We start from the raw sequence: 25,016 nt of genomic DNA on the forward strand, positions 1-25,016 counted from the left end.
CCATTAAGTGGCCAAAGTATTGGAGCTTTAGCATCAGTCCTTCCAATGAATACTGCTGCTACTGCTAAGTTGCTTCAGTCATGTCTGACTCTGTGCGACCCCATAGATGGCAGCCCACCAGGCTCCCCCGTCCCTGGGATTCTCCAGGCAAGAACACTGGAGTGGGTTGCCATTTCCTTCTCCAATGTATGAAAGTGAAAAGTGAAAGTGAAATCGCTCAGTCGTGTCTGACTTCGCGATCTCATGGACTGCAGCCTACCAGGCCCCTCCATTCATGGGATTTTCTAGGCAAGAGTACTGGAGTGGGGTGCCATTGCCTTCTCCATTCCAATGAATACTCAGGGTGATTTCATTTAGGATTGATTGGTTGGATCTCCTTGCAGTCCAAGGGACTCTCAAGAATCTTCTCCATCACTACAGTTCAAAAGCACCCATTCTTCGGTGCTCACCTTTTCTTTATGGTCCATCTCTCATATCCATCGGAGAAGGATACATACCCAGGTATGTATCCATTCCATAGCCAGCCCATCACACCAGACTGTGTTTGTCAAATCCATGACGCAAGGTGCTTGTATGAGTCCTGCAGTCTGATAGCCAGCTGCTGAACTCTGTTAGCTACAGCAGAAAGAACATGCCAGGACATGTCCTTTCAAGGACACATGAATCTGTGTCACGTGACTGCAGGCGGGAACTGCACGCAGCTCAAGCTCTGCTTTGAAATGTGTACAACTCTCACTTGGTCAGCTGTCTTACATGGGTGCTTATTTTACTCTACATTTTCCTCAAATTTCTGTCTTCCAGGGAAATTTGAGTTTCTCGTGTGTGGAGCCTTACACAGTACCTGTCTTTTTCAACGCTACCAGTTATCTAGAGGTGCCCGGACGGCTTCACCAGGACCTGTTTTCAGTCAGCTTCCAGTTCAGGACTTGGAACCCCAATGGGCTCCTGCTTTTCAGTCATTTTGCGGATAACTTGGGCAACGTGGAGATTGACCTCACTGAAAGCAAAGTTGGTGTTCACATCAATGTCACGCAGACGAAGATGAACCAGATAGACATGTCGTCAGGTCAGTGAACCTATCCGATGCCCGCGCCTGAAACTGCTGTTGTGATTTCCACAGCTAGGGTTGTGTTTTTACTTTGTTGTTGGCACACTCTGGTGATTATGTTTGGATTCAGACTCTGAGATCTTTCCTTGGCTTCCCTGAGTGCAGACTGAATGAGGGAAACTTAGAAACGCTGAGAGGATGCGGGCAGGCGAGGAGGAAAAATGGTTGGGACTGTCTTGACAGGACTGAAATTCTTTCCTCTTTACACATGCTAGTCCCTGTTGCATAGAGTACTGGATATTCCTCTAAGTTAAAATCATATGTTTAAAAACAAAAAATGTTTGTTTTAGTAACATAAGAGCACTTGATATCTTTTTACTTTATGGACATTCACATTCCTTTTACTATGAGTAATAACGTGGTGTTGTTGTAACTTATGACTTTAAAGGTAAGTTCTACTGCTTGAATCAAAAACTCAAAGTGGTCTTCTAAATGTATGCAAAGTATTAGGGGAAAAAAAAGGGAAATGAGTACAAAGAAGAATGACAAGAGAGAAGTATCAACTGAAGGAAGACTGGCCTGGCTAAGTAGAGTGATTTTTAAACTTGACAGTATAGTGGCAGAATAAACGGAGACTTAGGTAATATTGTTGTTATTTGAATAAACTTGTCGACCTTGGAATAGTCCTTGAATATGATGGCAGAAAGAAGGATGATATCGCCAAATGAGATATCATAAACAAAGAAAATGATATCTTATATGGGACTGAAAAATAGTAAAAAAAAAAAAAAACACAAATCATCAAATTTCTCTAGATGTTTCTTGAGAGCAGTGTTTTAAGTAAGTACTTATTCTAAATGATGAACTGCTTAGAAATGGAAGATGGGAGGAAAAAGAATATTTCCTGAGCCCCTAGTACAGATGTACCAAATACTGAGAGAAAGTTCCTAACAGAAGGCTCCACTGTGTGACTGTGAGCTCTGATTTCTAAATATTGTGTGTTCACTCGTGACAGTGTTATAATTGGATCCATCTCATTTCTCCTCTATTCTATCAGCTCCTTGAAGGCAGAGACCATGCCCCTGCACATAGAGCAATGCCTCTAACATAAGAGATGCTCCAGGAATGTTTGTTGAAATCAGCACTGTGGCTCCATGAACTAGTGTTTACAGAATATCTCCTGCTTGAGGATATGTGCCTTTTCCTACAACAGACTGTGTTTTTGTATGAGCTGGCTGTGTGGTCTATTAGAATAGGACTCAAGGAAGACATGGAAGCCATTATGTCACAGGTGTATCTGAATAATTGAAATCAAAAGCTATTGTAAAATACCTAGATATTTACTTTTTCATTTTTTGCATTGTTAGTTTTGCTTTTTCTCCGAACGTTCATAGTGAAAATGATTGATCACCATATTTTATCATTGCATCTCAGTATAAATTCATGTGGGGAGAGTTAGAGCAAATAGAAATTATCTGGAGAGACCAGAATAGCACATAAAACAGATACACATACAAATATTTACCACCGTTGAAAAACTCCCCACTAGATTCTGTTAAAATTGATGTTTAATGCCTAAACACATAAAAATACAAGGATGAAGTCTGCCCTCCTGGAAATCGCTGAGAAAACCCAAATTCCTGGTGGTTTTCCATGTAACAAGTGCCATTATAATTAAAAGAATAGGATCTTAAACATAGTGATCAATAAACGTTTGCTAATTTAATGTGGTCTAATTTAGGACCCCAGGATACTCTCAATTAATTTAAAATGTGTTTATTAAAATATGAAATAATAAACAAAGGAATACAATATACAGCAACTAACTTACCTTAATGTGTGTGTATGCTCAATTGCTCAGTCATATCCAACTCTTTGTTACCCTGTGGACTGTAGCCTGCCAGGCTCCGCTGTCTACGGGATTTTGGGGCAAAAATAGTGGAGTGGGTTACCGTTTCCTCATAAGTTTCCTTAAATATGATAAAAGTAAACTTTAGATGTTTTTGTTAATTTATCTTAGGATCTGTGCAAATTAAGGAAAACAGAATTTGATATTTGAATTTTTCTATAGTCTCATTCCTATATAGTCCAATGAAATATTTATGTTTCAAAGATTTCCATTTTCCCACACATAGAGTACACTGATATTTGCTTTTAACAAAGAATAATTGTACTGTGTTACATCTACCCTATTCTTGATATGAAGTATAGTTGATTTTCATTATTGTGTTAGCTTCAGGCTTTGGGTGTATAAGAAAGTGATTCATATATTTATATATATATATATGTGTGTGTTTCTTTTTTAGAATATTTTTCCATATAGGCTATTATAAGATATTGGATATAGTTCCCTGTGCTATACAGTTAATCATTATTGCTGAACTATTTTATGTATAGCAGTGTGTTTATTAATTCTGTACGGCTAATCTATCCCCCCACTCTTTTCCCTTTGGTAACCATAATTTTGTTTTCTATATCTGTGAGTGTATTTCTATAAATAAGTTCATTTGTATCTTTTTTAGAGTTAAGATATAAGTGATATCATATGATATTCTGTTTTTCTGTCTGACATAGTATGGTCATTTCTAGGTCCATCCATGTTGCTGCATATGGCATTATCTCATTCATTTTTATGGCTGAGTAACATTTAATTGTGTCTACACACCACATATTCTTTATCCACTCATCTGTCAGTGGACATTTAGGTTGCTTCTATGTTTTGGTCGTTGGAAATAGTGTTGCAGTGAACACTGGGGTGCATGTGTCTTTGGGATTTAGAGGTTTTGTCTTTTCCAGATAAATGCCAAGTGGCGAGATTGCTGGATCAAATGGTAGCTCTATGTTTAGTCTAGAGCCTGTCCTGACTGTTTTTATTTTTATTTTTTTATTTTTTTTTAATTTTAAAATCTTTAATTCTTACATGCGTTCCCAAACATGAACCCCCCACCCACCTCCCTCCCCATAACATCTCTCTGGGTCATCCCCATGCACCAGCCCTAAGCATGCTGTATCCTGCTTCAGACATAGACTGGCGATTCGATTCTTACATGATAGTATACATGTTACAATGCCATTCTCCCAAATCATCCCACCCTCTCCCTCTCCCTCTGAGTCCAAAAGTCCATTATACACATCTGTGTCTTTTTGCTGTCTTGCATAAAGGGTCGTCATTGCCATCTTTCTAAATTCCATATATATGTGTTAGTATACTGTATTGGTGTTTTTCTTTCTGGCTTACTTCACTCTGTATAATCAGCTCCAGTTTCATCCATCTCATCAAAACTGATTCAAATGAATTCTTTTTAACAGCTGAGTAATACTCCATTGTGTATATGTACCACAGCTTTCTTATCCATTCGTCTGCTGATGGACATCTAGGTTGTTTCCATGTCCTGGCTATTATAAACAGTGCTGCGATGAACATTGGGGTACATATGTCTCTTTCAATTCTGGTTTCCTCGGTGTGCATGCCCAGCAGTGGGATTGCTGGGTCATAAGGTAGTTCTATTTGCAATTTTTTGAGGAATCTCCACACTGTTCTCCATAGTGGCTGTACTAGTTTGCATTCCCATCAACAGTGTAGGAGGGTTCCCTTTTCTCCACACCCTCTCCAGCATTTATTGCTGACTGTTTTTAGTTTGTTGAGGAACCTTCAGATTGTTCTCTGTTGTAGCTCCATCAGTGCACCGCCCCACCAACTGTGCGGGAGGGTTCCCTTTTCTCCATGCCTCTTAGCATTTATTGTCCACAGATTGTTTGATGATGGCCTTTCTGACTGGTGTGAGGTGATAATTCATTGTTGCTTTGATTTGCATTTCACTAATAATCAGTGATAGTAAGCATCTTTTCATGTGTGTGTTGGCCATCTGTCTTTGGAGAAATGTCTTATTAGGTCTTTTGTCCATTTTTTGATTGGGTTATTGTTTTTATGTTGAGTTGTATGAGCTATTTATTTATTTTGGAAATTAAGCCCTCGTCAGGTACACTGTTTGCCATTATTTTCTCCTATTCTGTAGGTTGTCTTTTCATTTTATTTATGGTTTCCTTTCCTGTGTAAAAACTGGTATGTTTAATTAGGTCTCATATGCTTATTTTTGCTTTTATTTTTTTTGCCTGGGGAGATTGAGCTAAGAACATATTACTGCAATTTATAACAGAGAATGCTTTGCTTATGTCCTCTTCTAGGAGATTTATGGTATCTTGTCATATTTAAGTCTTTAAGCCATTTTGAGTTTATGTTTGTCATGGTGTATACTTAAATTTCCAATGTGTAGTATTGTTAGCTAAAATCACCATGCTGTACATTAGATTCCCCCGGACATTTTCCTCTCCTTACTGAAAACTGGTACCCTTTGACCACAATACAACAAGCCCCTGGCATCCACCATCATTCCATTCTTTGATTCTATGACTTCTAGTTTAGGATTCTACATGTAAGTGAGGTCATACAGTATCTATCTTTCTCTGACATGTTTCATTTAGCACAGCATCCTCCAGGTTCAAATGATTTTGACCAAAACAATGAGAAAGCATTTTATATTATACTCAATACCTACTGAAACAAAGTTTTCATGAAATATAATTTACCTTTTGCTTTAATGTGCTCTCATAATTTTGTTTTTTTTTCCTCTTCTGTTGCTCTTCAATTTAAAAAAAATTACCATGATCCACTAAGTGATTTCAAGACCTAAAACAAGCTGCAACCCATAATTAGAAAAATACCAACCTGTGGACTGGTCTTCTCATTTGAAAAGTTGGGATTTTTTAAAGTTCTAAGTGCCTGAGAGTATTTATGCCATCAATTCATAATGGCAAACTAAATGTATCTTTCAGAAACAATATTATAATATTTTAACAGTAGTAAAAATAAAAAAGTATTCCTGTGTATTACTGTCTGATACATACCCAAAGAAAACACACACACACAAAGACACACACACACAAACACACAAATAATCTGAATCCCATTTGAAATAAAGTTTTTAATTGCAAAATGCATTAATTTTATGCCCTAATTACAAATAGATGCTTAGAATATACTGTAAAGTTTTCATCTCCCTGTTAATAAGGTGATGGAAAGTGGTTTAGCATTTATATGGAGAAAGGAACATGATTTCTGTTAGTGACCTTTCTCACCTATTGAAAAAAAAATCAATTTCTATCTATGAAAACAAAACCTTTTAGAAGAATCATTCAGAATATGCCCTTCTCTTAAATCAACTGTTTGCTAAGTTGAAGTGTTCAAACCTCGTTGTTTTGTTTATGAAGAGAGTGCAAGTGTGAGTGCATGCTGAGTCGCTTCAATCTTGTCTAACTATGTGTGACCCTGTGGACTGTAGCACACCAGGCTTCTCTGCCCATGGGATTCTCCAGGCAAGAATACTGGAGTGGGTTGCCATGCCCTCCTCCAGGGGATCTTCCTGACCCAGGAACCTGGGTCTCTTGAATTGCAGGCAGATTCTTTACCATCTGAACCACCAGGAAAGCCTCACATTGCTTCAATTATCAAATGGCTTCTTAATATCCACACTGCTTCAGAAACTTGTTCTCAGTAAACATCAGCTCTGTATTCCTGTCTCCAAAGGGAAACTTCCTGGGGCCTTGCTTTATTTCTGTTTTGCAGGACAATTTCCTTTGTAAACCTTTGATAAATTTCCATCTGGGCCCTTTAAGGGAAAGTATCTTAGTCTACCCAAACTGCCATAACAAAATCTGTTAACTATGTTGTTTTTATACACACACACACACACACACACACACACTCACACACTCACACACACACACACACACACATCTCAAAGTTCTGGGGGCTGGAAGCCTGAGATCAGGGTACCAGTCTGGTTGAGCTGTGTTGAGAGTCGTCTTCCTGGTTGCAGACTGCAGACTTCTTGCTGTGTTCTCATGAGGCCGTTGGACCATAAAGAAGGCTGTGTGTGTGTTAAGTCGCTTCAGCCATGTCCAACTCTTTGCAGCCCTATGGACTGTAGCCCACTAGGCTCCTCTGTCCAAGGGATTCTCCAGGCAAGAATACTGGAATGGATTGCCATTTCCTTCTCCAGAGGCTCTTCCTGACCCAGGGCTCAAACCCACCTCTCTTTCTGTCTCCTGCATTGAGTGCTAAAGAATCGAGGCTTTCGAATTGTGGTACTAGGAAAGACTCTCGAGAGCCCCTTGGACAGCAAGGAGATCAAACCAGTCAATCTTAAAGGAAATTAACCCTGAGTATTCATCAGAAGGACTGATGCTGAAACTGAAGCTCGATCTGATATAAAGAGCTGTCTCATTATATAAGAGCCTGATGTTGGGAAAGATTGAAGGCCAAAGGAGAAGAGGGCAGTAGAAGATAAGATGTTTCGATAGCATCACTGACTTGATGGAAATGAATTTGAACAAACTCTAAGAGATGGTGAAGAACAGGGAAATCTGGTGTGCCATAGTCTACAGGGTCACAAAGAATCAGACATGACTTAGCGATTGAACAACAGCAGCAACAAATACATGGTAAAAGGGATGATCTGTGCTGTCTTCTTTCTAATAACTCTAATCCCATTCCTGAGGGCTCCACCCTGCTGACCTGAGCATATCAAAGCCCCATCTACTAATACTGTCATTCTGGGCATTAGGATTTCAACACATGAATTTCAACACACATCCAGACCATAGCCTAAGGAATAGACATTTTCTTGGCTTTGTGCATAGCTGGGAAACGTGCTGCCAAATACTGGCAAGTTCCCAGTTCAGTCTCAGCAAATACATTTCCCAGGGACTGCTCCTGGCACTGTCTATTCTAAACAATTAGAATATTTCTTGATTTTACAAACGTTTGAAAATGTAGTTAGTATATTAATATTTGGAAGAATTGATCCATATACCAGTTTCTAAGGTCAGTGATAATTTGCATCATGAGATTTATTTTTCCTCACATAAGAAAAAAAAGTGTTATTCAATCATGTCCAACTCTTTCAGACCCCATGGACACTAGCCTCCCAGGCTCCTCTGTCCGTGGAATTCTCCAGTCAAAAATACTGGAGTGGACAGTCATCCCATTCTCCAGGGGATCTTTCTGTCCCAGGAATGGAGCCCAGGTCTCCCACATTGCACACAGATTCTTACCATCTGAGCCACGAGGGAAGCCTCCAGGAAAAAAAGTTGTTTATAATATTTTTTTATGTTTTAAGTTATTGAGAATTGATTTTCAGCTCTATAATTTCAAAGTCCATATAATTTTATAGTTTTCTTAAAATAAATTTCTATAACTCAAAAATTAAGTAATGTTTAGGCATTATTTCACATACTTCAAGTGATTTGTTTTATATTGCTTTATAGCAAAGTGGAGAATTATTTGATAATATATATTATATTCCTTAATTCAAATTTAAGCCATAGTTTTTTAGAAGCTGAACATATTAGGAGTCTTGGCATATCCTTTAATTCAATTTGAGTCATGATGATTTAGGCTTCTCTCGTGGCTCAGCTGGTTAAGAATCTGCCTGCAATGCAGGAGACCTGGGTTTGATCCCTTGGTTGGGAAGATCCCCTGGAGAAGGGAACAGCTATGCACTGCAGTATTCTGGCATGGAGAATTCCATGGCCTGTATAGTCCATGGGATCTCAAAGAGTCGGACATGACTGAATGACTTTCAGTAAAGATGTACATTGATATATTATCACAGTTCAGTTCAGTCGCTCAGTCATGTCCAACTCTTTGCGACCCCATGAATCGCAGCACACCAAGCCTCCCTGTCCATCACCACCTCCCGGAGTTCACTCAGACTCACGTCCATCGAGTCCGTGATGCCATCCAGCCATCTCATCCTCTGTCGTCCCTCTCCTCCTGCCCCCAATCCCTCCCATCATCAGAGTCTTTTCCAATGAGTCAGCTCTTCACATGAGGTGGCCAAAGTACTGGAGCTTCAGCTTTAGCATCATTCCTCCCAAAGAAATCCCAGGGCTGATCTCCTTCAGAATATATATCTAATAATAAAAGTAATTGAAAACAAGTAAATATTTTCAATGAAGAGGTTATTTTAAAGAACACATCCTTATGTGGAATACTATTATGTCATAAGAAATCATGTTTCTCAAAAATACTATAACAAGTGGAAAACATAGTAAATAAGAGTGTTTACAAAAGTTATGTAAAATATAACCCCAATATTATTATTTTTATAAATGTGTATGTGAACCATGAACTTCCTGATGTTCAAGTTGGTTTTAGATAAGGCAGAGGAACCAGAGATCAAATTGCCAACATCTGCTGGATCATGGAAAAAGCAAGAGAATTCCAGAAAAACATCTATTTCTGCTTTATTGACTATGCCAAAGCCTTTGACTATGTAGATCACAATAAACTGTGGAAAATTCTGAGAAAGATGGGAATACCAGACCACCTGACCTGCCTCTTGAGAAATCTGTATGCAGGTCAGGAAGCAACAGTTAGAACTGGACATGGAACAACAGACTGGTTCCAAATAGGAAAAGGAGTACATCAAGGCTGTATATTGTCACCCTGCTTATTTAACTCCTGTGCAGAGTACATCATGAGAAACGCTGGACTGGAAGAAGCACAAGCTGGAATCAAGATTGCCGGGAGAAATATCAATAACCTTAGATATGCAGATGACACCACCCTTATGGCAGAAAGTGAAGAGGAACTAAAAAGCCTCTTGATGAAAGTGAAAGAGGAAAGTGAAAAAGTTAGCTTGAAGCTCAACATTCAGAAAACGAAGATCATGGCATCCGGTCCCATCACTTCATGGGAAAGAGATGGGGAAACAGTGGCAGACTTTATTTTTTGGGCTCCAAAATCACTGCAGGTGGTGACTGCAGCCATGAAATTAAAAGATGCTTACTCCTTGGAATAAAAGTTATGACTAACATAGATAGCATATTCAAAAGCAAAGACATTACTTTGCCGACTAAGGTCCATCTAGTCAAGGCTATGGTTTTTCCTGTGGTCATGTATGGATGTGAGAGTTGGACTGTGAAGAAGGCTGAGCACCGAAGAATTGATGCTTTTGAACTGTGGTGTTGGAGAAGACTCTTGAGAGTCCCTTGGACTGGAAGGAGATCCAACCAGTCCATTCTGGAGGAGATCAGCCCTGGGATTTCTTTGGAAGGAATGATGCTAAAGCTGAAACTCCAGTACTTTGGCCACCTCATACAAAGAGTTGACACATTGGAGAAGACTTTGATGCTGAGGGGGATTGGGGGCGGGAGGAGGAGGGGACGACAGAGGATGAGATGGCTGAATGGCATCACTGACTTGATGGATGTGAGTCTGAGTGGACTCCGGGTGTTGGTGATGGACAGGGAGGCCTGGAGTGCTGTGATTCATGGGGTCGAAAAGAGTCGGACACGACTGAGAGACTGAACTGAACTGAACTGATAAATGTGTAGATAACTAGAAAAGAGATATGAATGAAATAAATCTGGATAATACTAATTACCTCTAATTGGTAGGTTATCAGTCCATTACTAATTTCTTAACATATTTTCCATAATATCCAGTTTTCTAAAATAAACATCAAGCAGTGGTAAAAAAAAATGTATACGGTAATACAATGATACTTGTGGGTAAAATGAAATTCCTAAAAAGTATACCGCTTAACAACATGATGAATGGAAATTACATAGAGTAAGTTGTATCGATTTAAAAGGTCTAGTTTCCCCACCTAAATAGAAGCATTTATATAATCAATTTTTAAAAACTATGTCTTTAAACAATGGGCTTCAGCTTCAATTCCTAAATGGCAGTCACATAAAAAAATGGAACATTTTATGTTGAATCTATGAGATTTATTTGAAAATATACATAGCTAATTATAAACTTTTTTTTTTCTTTTTAGGATAAATAATGGAGGGGGAGATAGGTGAATTCATATATTAAGGTTTTTTTTTTTTTCCCTGAAAACTGTTACTGGCTCTCAGGGAACAACAGATTTTATTTTTCTCTCTTAATAGTGAATCAGGGGTTACAAATCTCTTTATTTCCAAATGGGGCTTCCCTGATGGCTCAGATGGTAAAGAATCTGCCTACAGTGCAGGAGACCTGGGTTCAATCCCTGGGTCAGGAACATCCCCTGGAGAAAGAAAGCGATGTTCAGTCCAGTATTCTTCCCTGGAGAATTCCATGTACAGAGGATCCTGGTGGGTTATAGTCCATGGGGTCGCAAAGAGTCAGATGCAACTGAGTGAAAATTTCTATATGTATAGTTCTCCTAAAAAATATCTAAAAAAATAAGAAGTTTCTACTTTTGGATGGTTTTTTCCTAGATACATAAAATGTTCAAGGAGAACAGAAATTCATCATTTTAGGATGCTGATGACAAAATACAGCTCTGAGTTCTTGGGAAAGGTGGAGCCTGAGGAAGGTTGATGGGTGAAGCATTATGCTCATTTTAATTAGGAGCTTAGATGTGTGCTAGGATAGCATATCTGCCCTTTTAGCAAAACCCAAAAGCGAGATGAATATAGAGCAATAGATACAGATGTATAGCTATAAATATAGATCACCTTGGATATACCTGCAACACAGATGGCTGATTTCATTCTCCCAAGTTCACAAGCAGACTTGCTGCGCGAATCACCTGGTTCCCAGCGAAAGGCATTTGAGTTAACAGTGTCTTGCTCCCAGGTAGTGTCACCCAACTGACTTTTTATTATATTTCAATTCCCAAAGTGGCTGTGCTAGCATCATGCCAGCTGAGTGGAAATCTACCTTGAATTATATTTCAGTGCATGCTGGTGCATTTTCACATCAATAGAAGCATTATATTCCAACATGAAAGAAAAAAGAGGCTGGGAGGAAAGTTTTGTGATATTAGGTATTGACTTATTCTTCAGGAAGGAAAGGGGACATTTTAATTTATAATCACACAGCAGGATACTCTACCCACTCTAGCTTCCACAGGGTTTGGGGGCCTTTTAAAATATCCTATGCCTTCTTCAGGGAAGATGAATAAAACATGATTGTGTGCGTGTGTGTTTAATAATTTTTTAAAGTTGCAAGGAGAAGGTAGAACTTAGCAAACTTAGGTGGATAAAATGGAAGTAAAAGCCCCCCGTAGGGATCAGGTTATGTTTTAAAGGCTTTAGTTTACCGTTGTTGTTGCTGTCGTTCAATCACTAAGTCATGCCTGACTCTTTGCAACCCCATGGACTGCAGCACACCAGGTCTCCCTGCCTCTCACTATTTAGTTGACTGTACAAATAAGCTAATCAAAGAGAAAACACGTCATTGCTACTACAAACTAACTCCGAGAATAAAATGAATCGTGCCAGACCAGCAAGGAACACAGCCCCACATTTAATGTATAAATGCACTGAATATGCTTGTTTCCAAGACAAGAGAGGGGAGGACACAGAACAGGGTAGCTTTGCTGAGAGGTTCTCCAACTTTATGTTTCATGTAACTTTCAGGACTGAAACTTCTCTGACAGATGAGTAATTGGTCAATTTAAGCAATATAGATTTATGTAGTAGAGAGAGGAAAGCCAACCATATTAGTCAGAGTTCTCCAGCAATAAACCAGTAGACTGTATATAGGGAGAGGAAGACATTTATTAGAAGGACAGGCTTACACAATTCTGGAGGCTGAGACCTGAGGGTATAAAAAACAGTGTGAAAACTAGCAGGCTCAAGAGCAAAGGAGTGCCAGTGTTTGAGTTTGAGTCTGAAGGCCTAAAAAGTCCAGTGTCCCAGCTTGAAAACCATCAGGCAGAAAGAGGTAATTACCCATGAAGTGAAAGTCCTTCAGTTGTGTCTGACTCTTTGCGACTTTAAGGACTGGAATTCTCCAGGCCAGAATACTGGAGAGGGGTAGCCTTTCACTTCTCCAGGCAATCTTCCCAACCCAGGGATTGAATCCAGGTCTCCCGCATTGTGGGCAGATTCTTTACCAGCTGAGCCACCAGGGAAGCCCATAAGTTTCCCCATAACTTTGCCTTTTTGTTACATTCAGGCATTTAGCATATTGGATGGGACCCACCCATGCTACGGAGATCAGTCCATGTTATTATACTAAGGCTACAGATTAAAGTGTTGCGTTCACCCAGAAACACCTTCGCAGGCACACTAGAATAATGTTTTCTTGTTTGTTTGGCTGTGCTGGGTCTTTGTTGCTGCATGGGTGCTTTCTCTGGTTGCAGCAGGCGGGGGGTGGGGTGGGGGGGTATGCTTCATTGCGATGCACAGGCTTCTCCTTATCGTGGCTTCTGTCATGCTGGAAGAGAAGTTAGGAAGAGGACAGGCTCAGTAGTTGGGGTGCACAGGCTTAGTTGCTCTGCGATATGTGGAGTCTTCCCTGACCAGGGATAAACCCATTTCCCCAGCATTGACAAGTGGATTCTTAACCACTGGACCACAAGGGAAGTCTAAGAATAATGTTTAACCAAACAGCTGGGCACCCCATGGCCAAGTCAAGTGGACACATGAAATTAACCACCACATCAGCTGTAGATATTTTTACCCTTGAGTGCATAATTTTGTTTTAAACAGTTAAGATAAAAATAGTGTTGGCAAAGAAAAAAAATCAAGAGATTTACCTTCATAATCCAAAATAATGCAAAGCAAACTCACTGGATTGGAAGTTCACCCAAACTAGCACGTCTCCGGTTAATCTCATGATGATAATTACCCTGGGTAACTCATTCAAGCAGCAAATTCAGACTGGGAGATAGTACATCTGACTGCCATCTACCTTTCTTTTTCTTTGATGAATTTAAGCAATCCGAGCCATCCCTCCTGTGAAGAATTTAGGCTCATTGGCTTACCTATGACTTTATTGTAATTAGTTTTGGAAATGAGTCTCTTTGGGAGAGGGACCCTGCTGATTTTCATAGAGCCACCTGGCATCCTCTGAAATTGACTTCAGAGGAGCCTAAAGAACAAAACTGGGTCATTTGCAGAGACGTGGATGGACCTACGGACTCTCATACAGAGTGAAGCAAACTGAAAGAGAAAAAAAAAATTGTATATTAACAGACATGTGAAGAATCTGAAAAAAAAAAAAAGAATGGCATAGACCTTACTTACAAAGCAGAAATAGAAACACAGGCATAGGGAGCAAACATATAGACACCAAGTGGGGTGGGGTGGTGGGATGTATTGGGAGATAGGGATTGACGTCTACACACTTCTATCTATAATAAATAACTAATGAGGACCTATTATATAGCACCGGGAAATCTACTCAGTGCCCTGTGGTGACCAAAATGGGAATGAAATCCAAAAGCGGGGATATGTGAGTATGTGTGGCCGATCCACTTTGCTAACTAGCACAACATTGTAAAGCAGCTATACTCCAGAACATATTTTGAAAACTTTAAAAAAAAAAAACATTCCTTTGGAAGCCCTCTGAGATGTTTGTCTTATGTGTGTATTTGTCTCTTCCCTTTGTTTCTAAAAGCTCTTAACAAGCAAACTTGTCAGGGAGCCACAGGATATTACTTAGAAAGTATTTACCTTTGGTAACATTGTATAAAAAAGTAATCATGTCTATGGACTAGTCTTTGATCATAATTCAATGTTATGATTTATTTTCTTCTGATACATTTCCCAACCCAGAGATCGAACCCAGGTCTCCCCCATTGCAGGCAGATTCTTTACCAGCGGAGCCACCAGGGAAGCCCTTTCTAACTTTAGCACAGACCCTACTTCTGATAACTGAATTCCTGCAGTTATTTCTGAGTCCTTTCTTCTCCCACCACTTTTTTTCTTCTCCCACCTTAAGATCTAAATTTCACAAGTAAAGCTCTGCCTAGGTCTCTGCTGTAGCACTAATTGTTAGCATCTGATGTTTTCTGAAAGATGCTGGTAATCTGCCAGTCATTCCCCTAGCTCCTCTGTTCTTTCTGGGATCATTTCAGAGATCAAATCTCTACTGCTAAACCTCTGTCCAGAGGCAGGGCTCTTGTTCCCCCTAGCGTTCTGCCACTGTCCTGCCTGAATCCTGTGTGCTCACCTCTGGTTTCCCAGCAGTCCTATCTCTCTTTCGAATTCCTTGCTTTTTTTGTTTTGTTTTTTAAGTTATTTTATTGGAGTATAGTTGACTTACAATTCCATGTTAGTTTCTGGTATATAGCAAAGTGACTCAGTTATATGTGTGTGTGTGTGTGTGTATACACACACACACATATTATTTTCCATTATGGTTTATTACAGGATTTTGAATATGGTTTCCTGTGCTATACAGGAGGACCTTGTTGTTTATCATTCTGTATATAATAGTTTGCATCTGGTAACCCTGAAGTCCAACTCCCTCTCTCTGCTATACCCCCTCCCCCAGGTCACTGCAGGACTGTTATCTGTGTCTGTGAGTCTGTTTCTGTTTGTGGTTTTTAATAAGTTCATCTGTGTTATAGTTTAGATTCCGCATATGAGTGATACAATCTGTTACTTGTCTTTCTCCTTCTGACTTGCATCACTTAGTCTGATAATCTCTAGGTCCATCCATGTGGCTACAGATGGCATTGTTTCATCATTTTTTATGGCTGAGTAATATTCTGCTGTAGATGGATAGATACAGTATATCACATCTTCATTGTCCGTTCACCTGTCAGTGGACCTTTGCGCTGTTTCCATGTCTTGGCTACTGTAAATGGTGCTGGTATGAACATAGTGGTGTATGTATCTTTCTGAATTATAGTTTTGTCTGAATATATGCCCAGGAGTGAGGTGCCCTGGAGACCATATGGCAACTGTATTTTTAAATTTTTGAGGAACCTCCACACTGTTTTCCAGAGTGGCTGCACCAATTTACATTCCCACCAGTGGCGTAGGAGGCTTCCCTTTTCTCCACACCCTCTCTGTGCTATTTTATGTTAACCCTACCATTTCTAATTTGAGTCTAGACTACAGCCCACTATTGCCTAGAGATAGCGCCTACTGCTGTGGGCCTGAGTTTCAACCACCTCCCAGCCTGAAATGCCCTTTTCAATATCCGCGCAGACCTATGCCAAATCTCTGCCTCCTGCCGTCACCGAATGCCTGTTGTTCTAGGCATGTAGCTATGACACAGTTTATTGGGAGATATGGAGGGAACTCTGAGCAGAGAGGTAGTAAAGTGCATAGAATGCCCCAAGCCCTTAGCTTTGGCTGGGCATAGATGGTTGGCTGACACCATAGCCAAGTCTCCAGTAGAGAGGAGCCTGCACTTCTAAGCTTTACGTCATGATGGCAGAAGGAGTGAAAACTAAACAAAACTGCCTTGTTAGAAAAGGGAGGCCGCTGGAGCCGAGTGGCTGCTATCAGCCTGCTTCTCCTCTGTGCCGACTCAGATCTACTGGCCCAGCTCTCTACTATGGCGCTAAGAGTTTGCAAGAAATAGGACTCCAGGGTCATTCAGATGTGTCTCTCATCTCGTCCTGAGATGCACTGAAGTCTTATGATGATCACTAATAACTCCTGAGAACTTACACCAGGCATGTCACTGTGCGAAATCCTTTACAATGAATCAATATGCGTATGGCTTCAGTGACCCTGTGAATTAGATACAACTGTGAACCCTTCTTTCTCATTTATAGCAATGGTAAAATCATTCTCCTGGGATCCTAGTTCAAAACCTCGAGAAAATTCAAATTGTGTTTTCCTTCTTTGCCTGGCATATGTAATGGTATAGCAAGTGCTACCAGTTCTGTGGAAGTGCCTTATGCATTCGTTTCCTTAGTGTTAGTTTCTTGGTTGGTCTGTCTCTTTGCGACCCCATGGACCCCTCCAGGCTCCTCTGTCCATTGAACTCTCTAGGCAAGAATACTGGAGTGGGTTGCCATTCCCTTTTCCAGGGGATCTTCTTGACCCAGGGATTGAACCTGGGTCTCCCATATTGCAGGCAAATTCTTTACCATCTGAGCCGCCAGGGTGACCAAATACTATTTTCCTTATCCTAGTTCAAAAAGTCATCACTTGAAAAGATCGTGAAGCCATCTTACTTGCCAGAATGAGTGGCGCTTTTTTTTTTTTAATCATTGTCCTGTTTTTATGATATAGCAGTTATAAGCATATAACTCTGGAATCAGATTGCCCAGTGGCTAACACTGATTGAGGTCTTTCTCTGTTTCAGTCACTGTTTAAACAAAGATATTGTGCACAAACTAAGTGACTTAATTTGACAGCTCCTCAGTATAGTGGCTATTGTCATCGGCACTGTATAGGTGAAGAAACGGGCATAGAGACAGAAAACTCACCTAGACTGTTACAGCTAGCAAGAAAAGTTTGAAAAAGAGTCCAGAACATGAGTCTGAAGTCAGTACTATTGGCTATTCTACCATGCAGCCTCTCACATTAATTCAGCAGACTGGCTGTCATTCACCCAGGACCAGGCATCGTGGAGTATGACCCATCTGATATATTTGTTGAATGCAGCATCTCACACCAAAGATAGCCTGCTCGTGTCTCATTGGGATTCTCCCACGAGCCTGTTAAATACTCTTCTCTACTGTTTCTTATCTCTCTCTCGCATTTTCCAAGTTGATATTTCTAAAATGCAAGGGAAATACTTTGATTTTCTTCTCCATTATCTTTAAGTCCTCATTTCTAAGAATACTAATTTTATGAGTATGCACTAACTGAGCCCAGCTGGAGTCATTTGGCTTCAGTTCTCCTGCTTTACACCATAAACTCTGGCTTCTCTCCACTATCTGCTAAGAATCCCTTTCTCAATATGCTGTCCCAGCCAACTCCGACTTACCCTTGAAGGTTCAGTTTTAGTAATGTTTAGTAATAACTTAGTATCATTTCCTCTCTCAAACCCCAGAGAGTAATCTACCATCCTCCAGTATGCAGAGCATCTCATATCCTGAACAATAACTTTTCTTGCTCCAACTTAAATTGTAGTATACTCACTCCTCATGATGTCTCCCTTATCTCTGGACTCCTAGAATTCACAACACTTGGCAGAGAATAGCTGATGAATATTTACCTCTTTGGTTTCCTTGTTGGAGTTCCACTTGGACAGTGGTGGTGTCCTTGTTCTTTCTACTTCCTGCCTCTAAACAAGTCCACTCCGTATATCCCCTCAGTGAAAATTCTGAAGCGACTGCTTCCACTATGTCGTATTCCCATTGGAAATTCTTCCATGAAGCCCTCAATTTTTCAGATTAAGTCCCATGAGTTTTCCACAAAAAGCCTGAACATTCATCCCTTGGTGACCTCAAATCCTTCTAAAATTTCAAATCACTTTTATTGTTTTCATTTGTCTGACATTGTATATTATGTAGTTCAGATGTTTTGCCTGCCTTGGTTGAAAAGGTTTAATCTCCTAAAGCTTTTGGAGGACAGTAATCCTGTTCTTATTTTGCCTGTCTACCTCTGAGCCTAGCACAATGACTCATACGTGGCATGTTTCCAAATATCCAGTTGATTGATTTTTTTAATGAACTGATACCAAGATGTTACAAATGTGACTTTATAATTCTGTTGTCTTCATCAGTTTATATGAACCCAATTCATTGTGAAATGAGAGTTGCAAGTATCTCAAGGAAATAATTGCTTAACTGTAGGAGGCTAATATGTGTGAAATTGATCAAGACCTGAATTTTGATGTGATACTTTTATAGCAGCAAGAGTTGTTTTTTAGGATATTGAAGCCTAGAGCTGTACTAGGTAAACTCTTATATGAATAAAATAAAAGCATATCTACATTTGTTGAAAAATGTATCCTCAGGAGCAAGACATGAAGTAAAACCTTGAAATTAGTCATATTCCCTTTCTATTTTTTTTTCACACAGAATACAAGAGTAGAAATGTGCATGATTAAAATTAATTTAGCTTTATTCTCTTCTTCAGTCTTGGGAATGCTTTTGACTGATAATGCCACAGGAAAATAAGGAAATCAATGTTTTTTCAACCTTCTACTTAAGACCTCTGATCTCCAGTCAGTTCTATACTCACTCAAAGCAAAGCCTGCATTTGTTGTAGGAGGCTAGTCTGAGTTGCTTTGCCAAGGGAGATGGTTTCTTGGATGATCAAATTGTGTTGTCTTCTATTGATGTCTTCTATTGACTCCAGTCGCTAACCCTTTCTCTGTGGGATAGCTTGACGATAAAACCTCAACTTCAGAGTAAATTCATAGGAGACACCACACACGGACATGGAGGAATAAAGGGTACCTCCACCATCCTTCATCCTTTCATCCCAGTTCCAGAACAAGCGCCTGTGTTTCCCAAGTTCACAGAGGACCATATGGTGTATACTTGCTGTTCTTCCAGCACACTTTGTTCACTGTGGTGGGAAGAACAGAGCTATCAGCTTCTCTTTTCCTGTATCCTTTATAATGCAGTGCTGTTGAAAATGTGAGACCTGGATCATGCATGTAGATACATTGGCAGGTGTGCACCTAACCTTCTCTGACCAAAGAGCTGTGTATTCTGTTTCATGCAGGATAATCAGCTCCACAGGCATGCCTAACAAATGATTTGTTCATAAAGAGCTTGATGAGGGAAATAAAACCCTTGATAGGGTCCATAAGAAATATTTCCCTTAGGACACTGAAAGAGAAAGAGGGTGTTCGATATCTTTATGTATTTTTGACTGCCTGGAGCAGCTCTGTCATGCACAGTACATGTTGTTACATAGAACAGCCAATGGGCATCGCTACTGGAAACAAAATACAGGTTGTGAGCTTTGTTACTGTGAACGAGCGAATCTCCAGTCCTGAACGCAGGTGATAGGTGTGTGGGAGAGTGTAGGCATCAATTTTTAATGAAGTAAAAACCTTAAAATTCAGTAATTCTGTTTCTAATTGGGTGCCATAATGCCTCCACTTGCCATATTTGAATGATTTAGAAGGGAAAAGGTTTAATCACTAAGATGATATGACATTAAACAAGTCAGAATTATAGCTCTTCCTGAACTTTTCTAAAGTGCTTGCTTTCTTCCATTGCCTTTTCTGACACATTTGAGCATTTACCAAAAAAAAAAAAAAAAAAAAAAAAAAGTAATAATAATAAGGGTTCCTGGCTTTTCTGGTTCCCTTTTTCCCTGTTAATGAGACTGTGGATATTAATATGGAGAGGTGAAGAGAAGAAATCTTAAGGAACAGAATGTCTAAAGTACTGGTCTTGAACCGGGTATGATTTTGACCTGAGGCGATGTTTGACGTGGAGAAATTTCTGCTTGTGATAAATTGGGGGATGGGTATACGTGTGTGTGTGAGTGCACTGGTGCAACCAGAGGATAGAAGATAAAGATGCTGCTAAATATCCCACAAAATACCAGACAACATTCCTCCTTGCAGAATAAGTATATATTTGGCACCAAGTGTCAATAGTGCCCAAGCTGAGTGATCTCTCCTGTGACACTCCCAAAGCCCAGTGCCTGGAAGGGAGTCCAGGCTCACCTCCCCCCTCTGCATGTGGACTTCTGTTGTATTCTCTGCTAAGTAAGTTAAGCTAATCTTTGCCCAGCTGGCTAAATGGTAAAGAATCTGCCTCCCAGTGCAGGAGACATGGGTTCAATCCCTGGGTGGGGAAGACCCCCTGGAGGAGAAAATGGCTATGCACTCCAGTATTCTTGCCTTGAAAACTCCATGGAAAGAGAACCCGGTGGGTTACAAAGTCCATAAGGTCACAGTTGGACATGACTAAGCACACACAAGCTGTTTCCTGAGTTTTTTTTTTCAGTTCAGTTCAGTTGTTCAGTCATGTCCGACTGTTTGTGACCCCCATGGACTGCAGCACGCCAGGCTTCCCTGTCCATCACCAACTCCCAGAGCCTGCTCAAACTCATGTCCATTGAGTTGATGATGCCATCCAACCATCTCATCCTCTGTCATCCCTTTCTCCCCCTGCCCTCAATCTTTCCCGGCATCAAGGTCTTTTTCAATGAGTCAGTTCTTCACAGTAGGTGGCCAAAATATTGGAGTTTCGGCTTCAGCATCAGTCCTTCCAATGAATATTCAGGACTGATTCCTTCAGGATGGACTGGTTGAATCTCCTTGCAGTCCAAGGGACTCTCAAGAGTCTTCTCCAACACCACAATTCAAAAGCATCATTTCTTCAGCACTCAGCTTTCTTTGTAGTCCAAGTCTCACATGCATACATGACTACTAGGAAAACCATAGCTTTGACTAGATGGACATTTGTTGGCAATGTAATGTCTCTGATTTTTAATATGCTGTCTAGGTTGGTCATAACTTTTCTTCCAAGGAACAAATATCTTTTAATTTCATGGCTGCAGTCACCATCTGCAGTGATTTTGGAGCCCAAGAAAATAAAGTCTCTCACTGTTTCCATTGTTTCCTCATCTATTTCCCATGAAGTGATGGGACCAGATGCCATGATCTTAGTTTTCTGATTGTTGAGTTTCAAGCCAGTTGTTTCACTCTCCTCTTTCACTTTCATCAAGAGGCTGCTTAGTTCTTCACTTTCTGCCATATGGGTGTTGTCACCTACATATCTGAAATTATTGATGTTTCTCCCGGCAATCTTGATGCCAGCTTGTGATTCATCCTGCCCAGCATTTCTCAAAATATACTCTGTATATAAGTTAAATAAGCAGGGTGACAATATACAGCCTTGACATACTCCTTTCCCAATATTGAACCAGTCTGTTGTTCCATGTCCAGTTCTAACTGTTGCTTCTTGACCTGCATACAGATTTCTCAGGAGCCACATCAGGTGGCCTGCTAGTCCATCTCTTGAAGAATTTTCCACAGTTTGTTGTGATCCACACAGGTTCTTTTAGGACTATTCGGTTTCCCTTTTCTTTATCATTTTGTACTATACTGCTATAAGCTTCTTCCTTCTTCCCCCCACCACCCTTTCTCAGTTTATATATAGTTTGACAAATTCTAGACACATCCTTTTTTACATTTGCTTTCTTTGTGATATTTTTGCACTTCAACACAATGAAGAGACAATTTTGGTTCCTCTCTACTGAGGTCAGAACTCATAAAATGAGACTGGTTTTTTAAATACTCTTTTGCACTATTCGGAACCATGTTTTATTACTGTTTCTTTTTTACACAGACTCTAAACTCTCCTTTTCTAAATATGTATACACACTTGTGCCTTGTTCAGTATAACTTGCTCCTGCTGTTTTTATCCGTAACAGGCACAAACATAAATTCAGTGTCTCTATGTGAGTTTGTAATTAGGTATTAGGCAGCAGATAATTATCTAGATGGCCAAATGATTGAATGTCAATATTAGATTCAAGTGCTAGAAAAAATTAACTATAACCAAGGTAAGGGAAAGAGAATTTTAGAATGAAGTGATGAGTCAGAACTGTAATCGTATTCAAAATGTATTCCTTAAATGTGCTGGGTTGGCTGGAAAGGTCATTTGGGTTTTTCTGTAAGATGTTATGGAAACTTTTTGGCAAACCTAATATAAGCTGAGAAACAAAAAAGAGGTAGGCAAAAGAGAAAGTCAAAAGAGGATTTAGCAAGGAAGAGAGTGAGCACTTTCTTCCATGATCATTCAGCTTCTGCTGACAGAGGAATTCCATCCTCTTCTCTGAGAAGTCAGTGCAGAAGTTTGCCCTCCTTGTGCGTGCTCATCACTGAGGTTATGGGCTCGTAAGTGGGCCTCATCTCACGGTGGGCACGGTGCCAGCTGAGCCACTGGTCCTCCCCCAGAGCAAGCCGAAAGCCCAGCCTTCTCTTTGCCACCTTTATATCCCCGGGCATCCTTTTATTACCTGGTTTTGACCTTCACAAAAAATTCACACACCACTTTGTGAGAATCATAAAAAAAAAAAGAGAGAAATTATAAAGAAGGGAAAAGTCACAGTTTTCCATAAAAAGCGACTCATCTATGTAACTTCATTCTTATCTGCAGATTGTAAACATACTTCCAGACATGCTCATAGACACACATACACACAATTCCATGCATTCAACACACATTATTTTCTGACTCATTTGTTGATACACTTTGGGTACCTCATATGTGCTAAAGCACTGAGGGTATAAACAGTGCCCAGTCTATAAACCCACTCTATAGCCTTTTATCTATTATATCTGAGATGGCTGGATGGCATCACTGACTCAGTGGACGTGAGTTTGAGCAAACTCAGGGAGACGGTAAAGGACAGGGAAGCGTGGTGCGCTGCGGTCCATGGAGCCGCCAAGTTGGACTGGACTTAGACACTGAACAGCAGCGAATCATCTGGCTACTCAGTTACCCAGAGGGTAGCCAGGGAGATCATTTAAAAAGCAGGTCATGGTACTCCCTGAGAAGAAATCCTGCAGAGTTTCAACCCTAACTTTCTTACCATAGCTTATTACACCTTCTACCATCTGGCTTCTAGCTACGTCTCCAAACTCAGCTCTTCCTTCTTGCCCTGTATTTATATTGCTTGACTAATCAAGTTCTTTTCATTTGTAGGACCTTTGTACTTTAAGTTTCTCCTATCTCAGCTAGACCTGACTCATATATTATCGTTTATATCTGAATGTAAATTTAATACCCATTACTCTTTATCATATAGTTTTACTTATTTCCCTATAGCTTGTATTATATGTGTGTTTAATATTCCTTATTATATTATTAGTACTGACCACTCCTGGTTCAGCCAGCTTCTTGCCACCTCTGATGAGAATTTACAATGTGTGAAAGTCACTCAGTCATGTCTGACTCTTTGCGACCCCAGGGACCATACAGTCCACGGAATTCTCCAGGCCAGATTACTGGAGTGGGTAGCCTTTCCCTTCTCCAGGAGATCTTCCCAACCCAGGGATCAAGCCTGAGTCACCCACATTGCAGGCGGATTCTTTACCAGCTGGGCCACAAGGGAAGCCCAAGAAGCCTATCCCTTCTCCAGGGGTCTTGCCGACCCAAGAATTGAACCAGGGTTTCCTGCGTTGCAGGCAGATTACCAACTGAGCCATCACAAAAGCCCAGAATTCACAATAAGTATACTCAAAATGACGAAATTTTAATAGGTAAAAATGGATGAATAATGAGATTTTACTCTAAGGAAAATTCACTGAGCCAATTTGGAGTGACTGTTGAAGGAGATAGGAGATGAACCCTGAAAGGAACTCAGAGGTAAACATAATAGGACAACCAAGACAATGCTGCTTCATGAAAAGCAACGAGAAAGAACAGAACAAGGAGGTACTGAGGGGTACTCTGTGACAGGTGCTGGGGGCTTGATATATTTTCCCTCACATGATTGTCACAGCAAATCCTAAAACCCTGAAGTAGGCATTGTCCTTTTATAAGGAGAGTGCCAAAGCTTGTGAAGATCATGCCCATTCTCTAAGCTCTAAAGTGGCAGAGTTAGTCCTTGAAATGAATTTGGTTCTCTCCCTAAGACCATGTGCTTTCTAGTCCCCCATGCTGGAAAGGAAGGAAGGAAGAAAGGGGAAAAAGGAATAAAGAAAGTAGCGGCAGGAGTTCCAAAAGCTAGGTAAAATGTTGAGATGTCCAGTAAATCAAACGCTAAGTAAGAGGAATCTGGTGTAAGGATAATGATGAGTAGGCAAAGAATTACTGTTTCATAAGGTTGGGCAGTAAGAAAACAATGAAAAATGGGCAGTAAATTGATAATAAAGTCAGTATATATCTATAGCATGCAGGCTATTGAATAATAACAGCCAAATATAATCAAGTATAAAATGTACTTACCAACTGACACCTTGCAATAATTTCTGTTAATAGAGATAACTCAAATAGTTACATCTTGCCAGGCTATTTCAGGCAAAAGTCTATTTAGAGCCCTAAGTTTAGCATTTCTGCTCTTCAGGTTCACCTGCACGAACACAATTGTTTTGTTTCTCTGCCACTAATTTTACAGAAAGCAGTTTCTAAAGGGTAACAAAAAAACACCCATTTAAAACATAGATTTTATTTGGCTTGCCTTTGGTAGTCTGGTTTGCAAAGCAAAAAGTGAAACAGTGGTTCTTTTCAGGGCTTTGTTTTCTTTTTTCACGCGTTGCCCCAGTGTTTTCACTGCTGCCGAATGGTCGCCACTGGGGTGCAGAGCTGGGAGGAACAGCTGGGTCTTCCTTTGGCATCCACTT

General features: G+C 40.2%; 1 protein-coding gene across 1 annotated transcript in view; it reads left to right on the plus strand.

Annotated features, from left to right (window-relative positions):
• Positions 1–25,016, plus strand: part of CNTNAP2 (contactin associated protein 2) — a 2,342,027-nt gene that overhangs the window by 1,040,057 nt on the left and 1,276,954 nt on the right. The window contains exon 9 of the mRNA XM_042248972.2: positions 802–1,066. Within this exon, the coding sequence (XP_042104906.1) occupies positions 802–1,066 (265 nt within the window). The remainder of the gene's footprint in view (positions 1–801; positions 1,067–25,016) is intronic.

This window comes from Ovis aries, chromosome 4 (assembly GCF_016772045.2).
Source record: "Ovis aries strain OAR_USU_Benz2616 breed Rambouillet chromosome 4, ARS-UI_Ramb_v3.0, whole genome shotgun sequence".
In the NCBI taxonomy this organism is placed as follows: domain Eukaryota; kingdom Metazoa; phylum Chordata; class Mammalia; order Artiodactyla; family Bovidae; genus Ovis; species Ovis aries.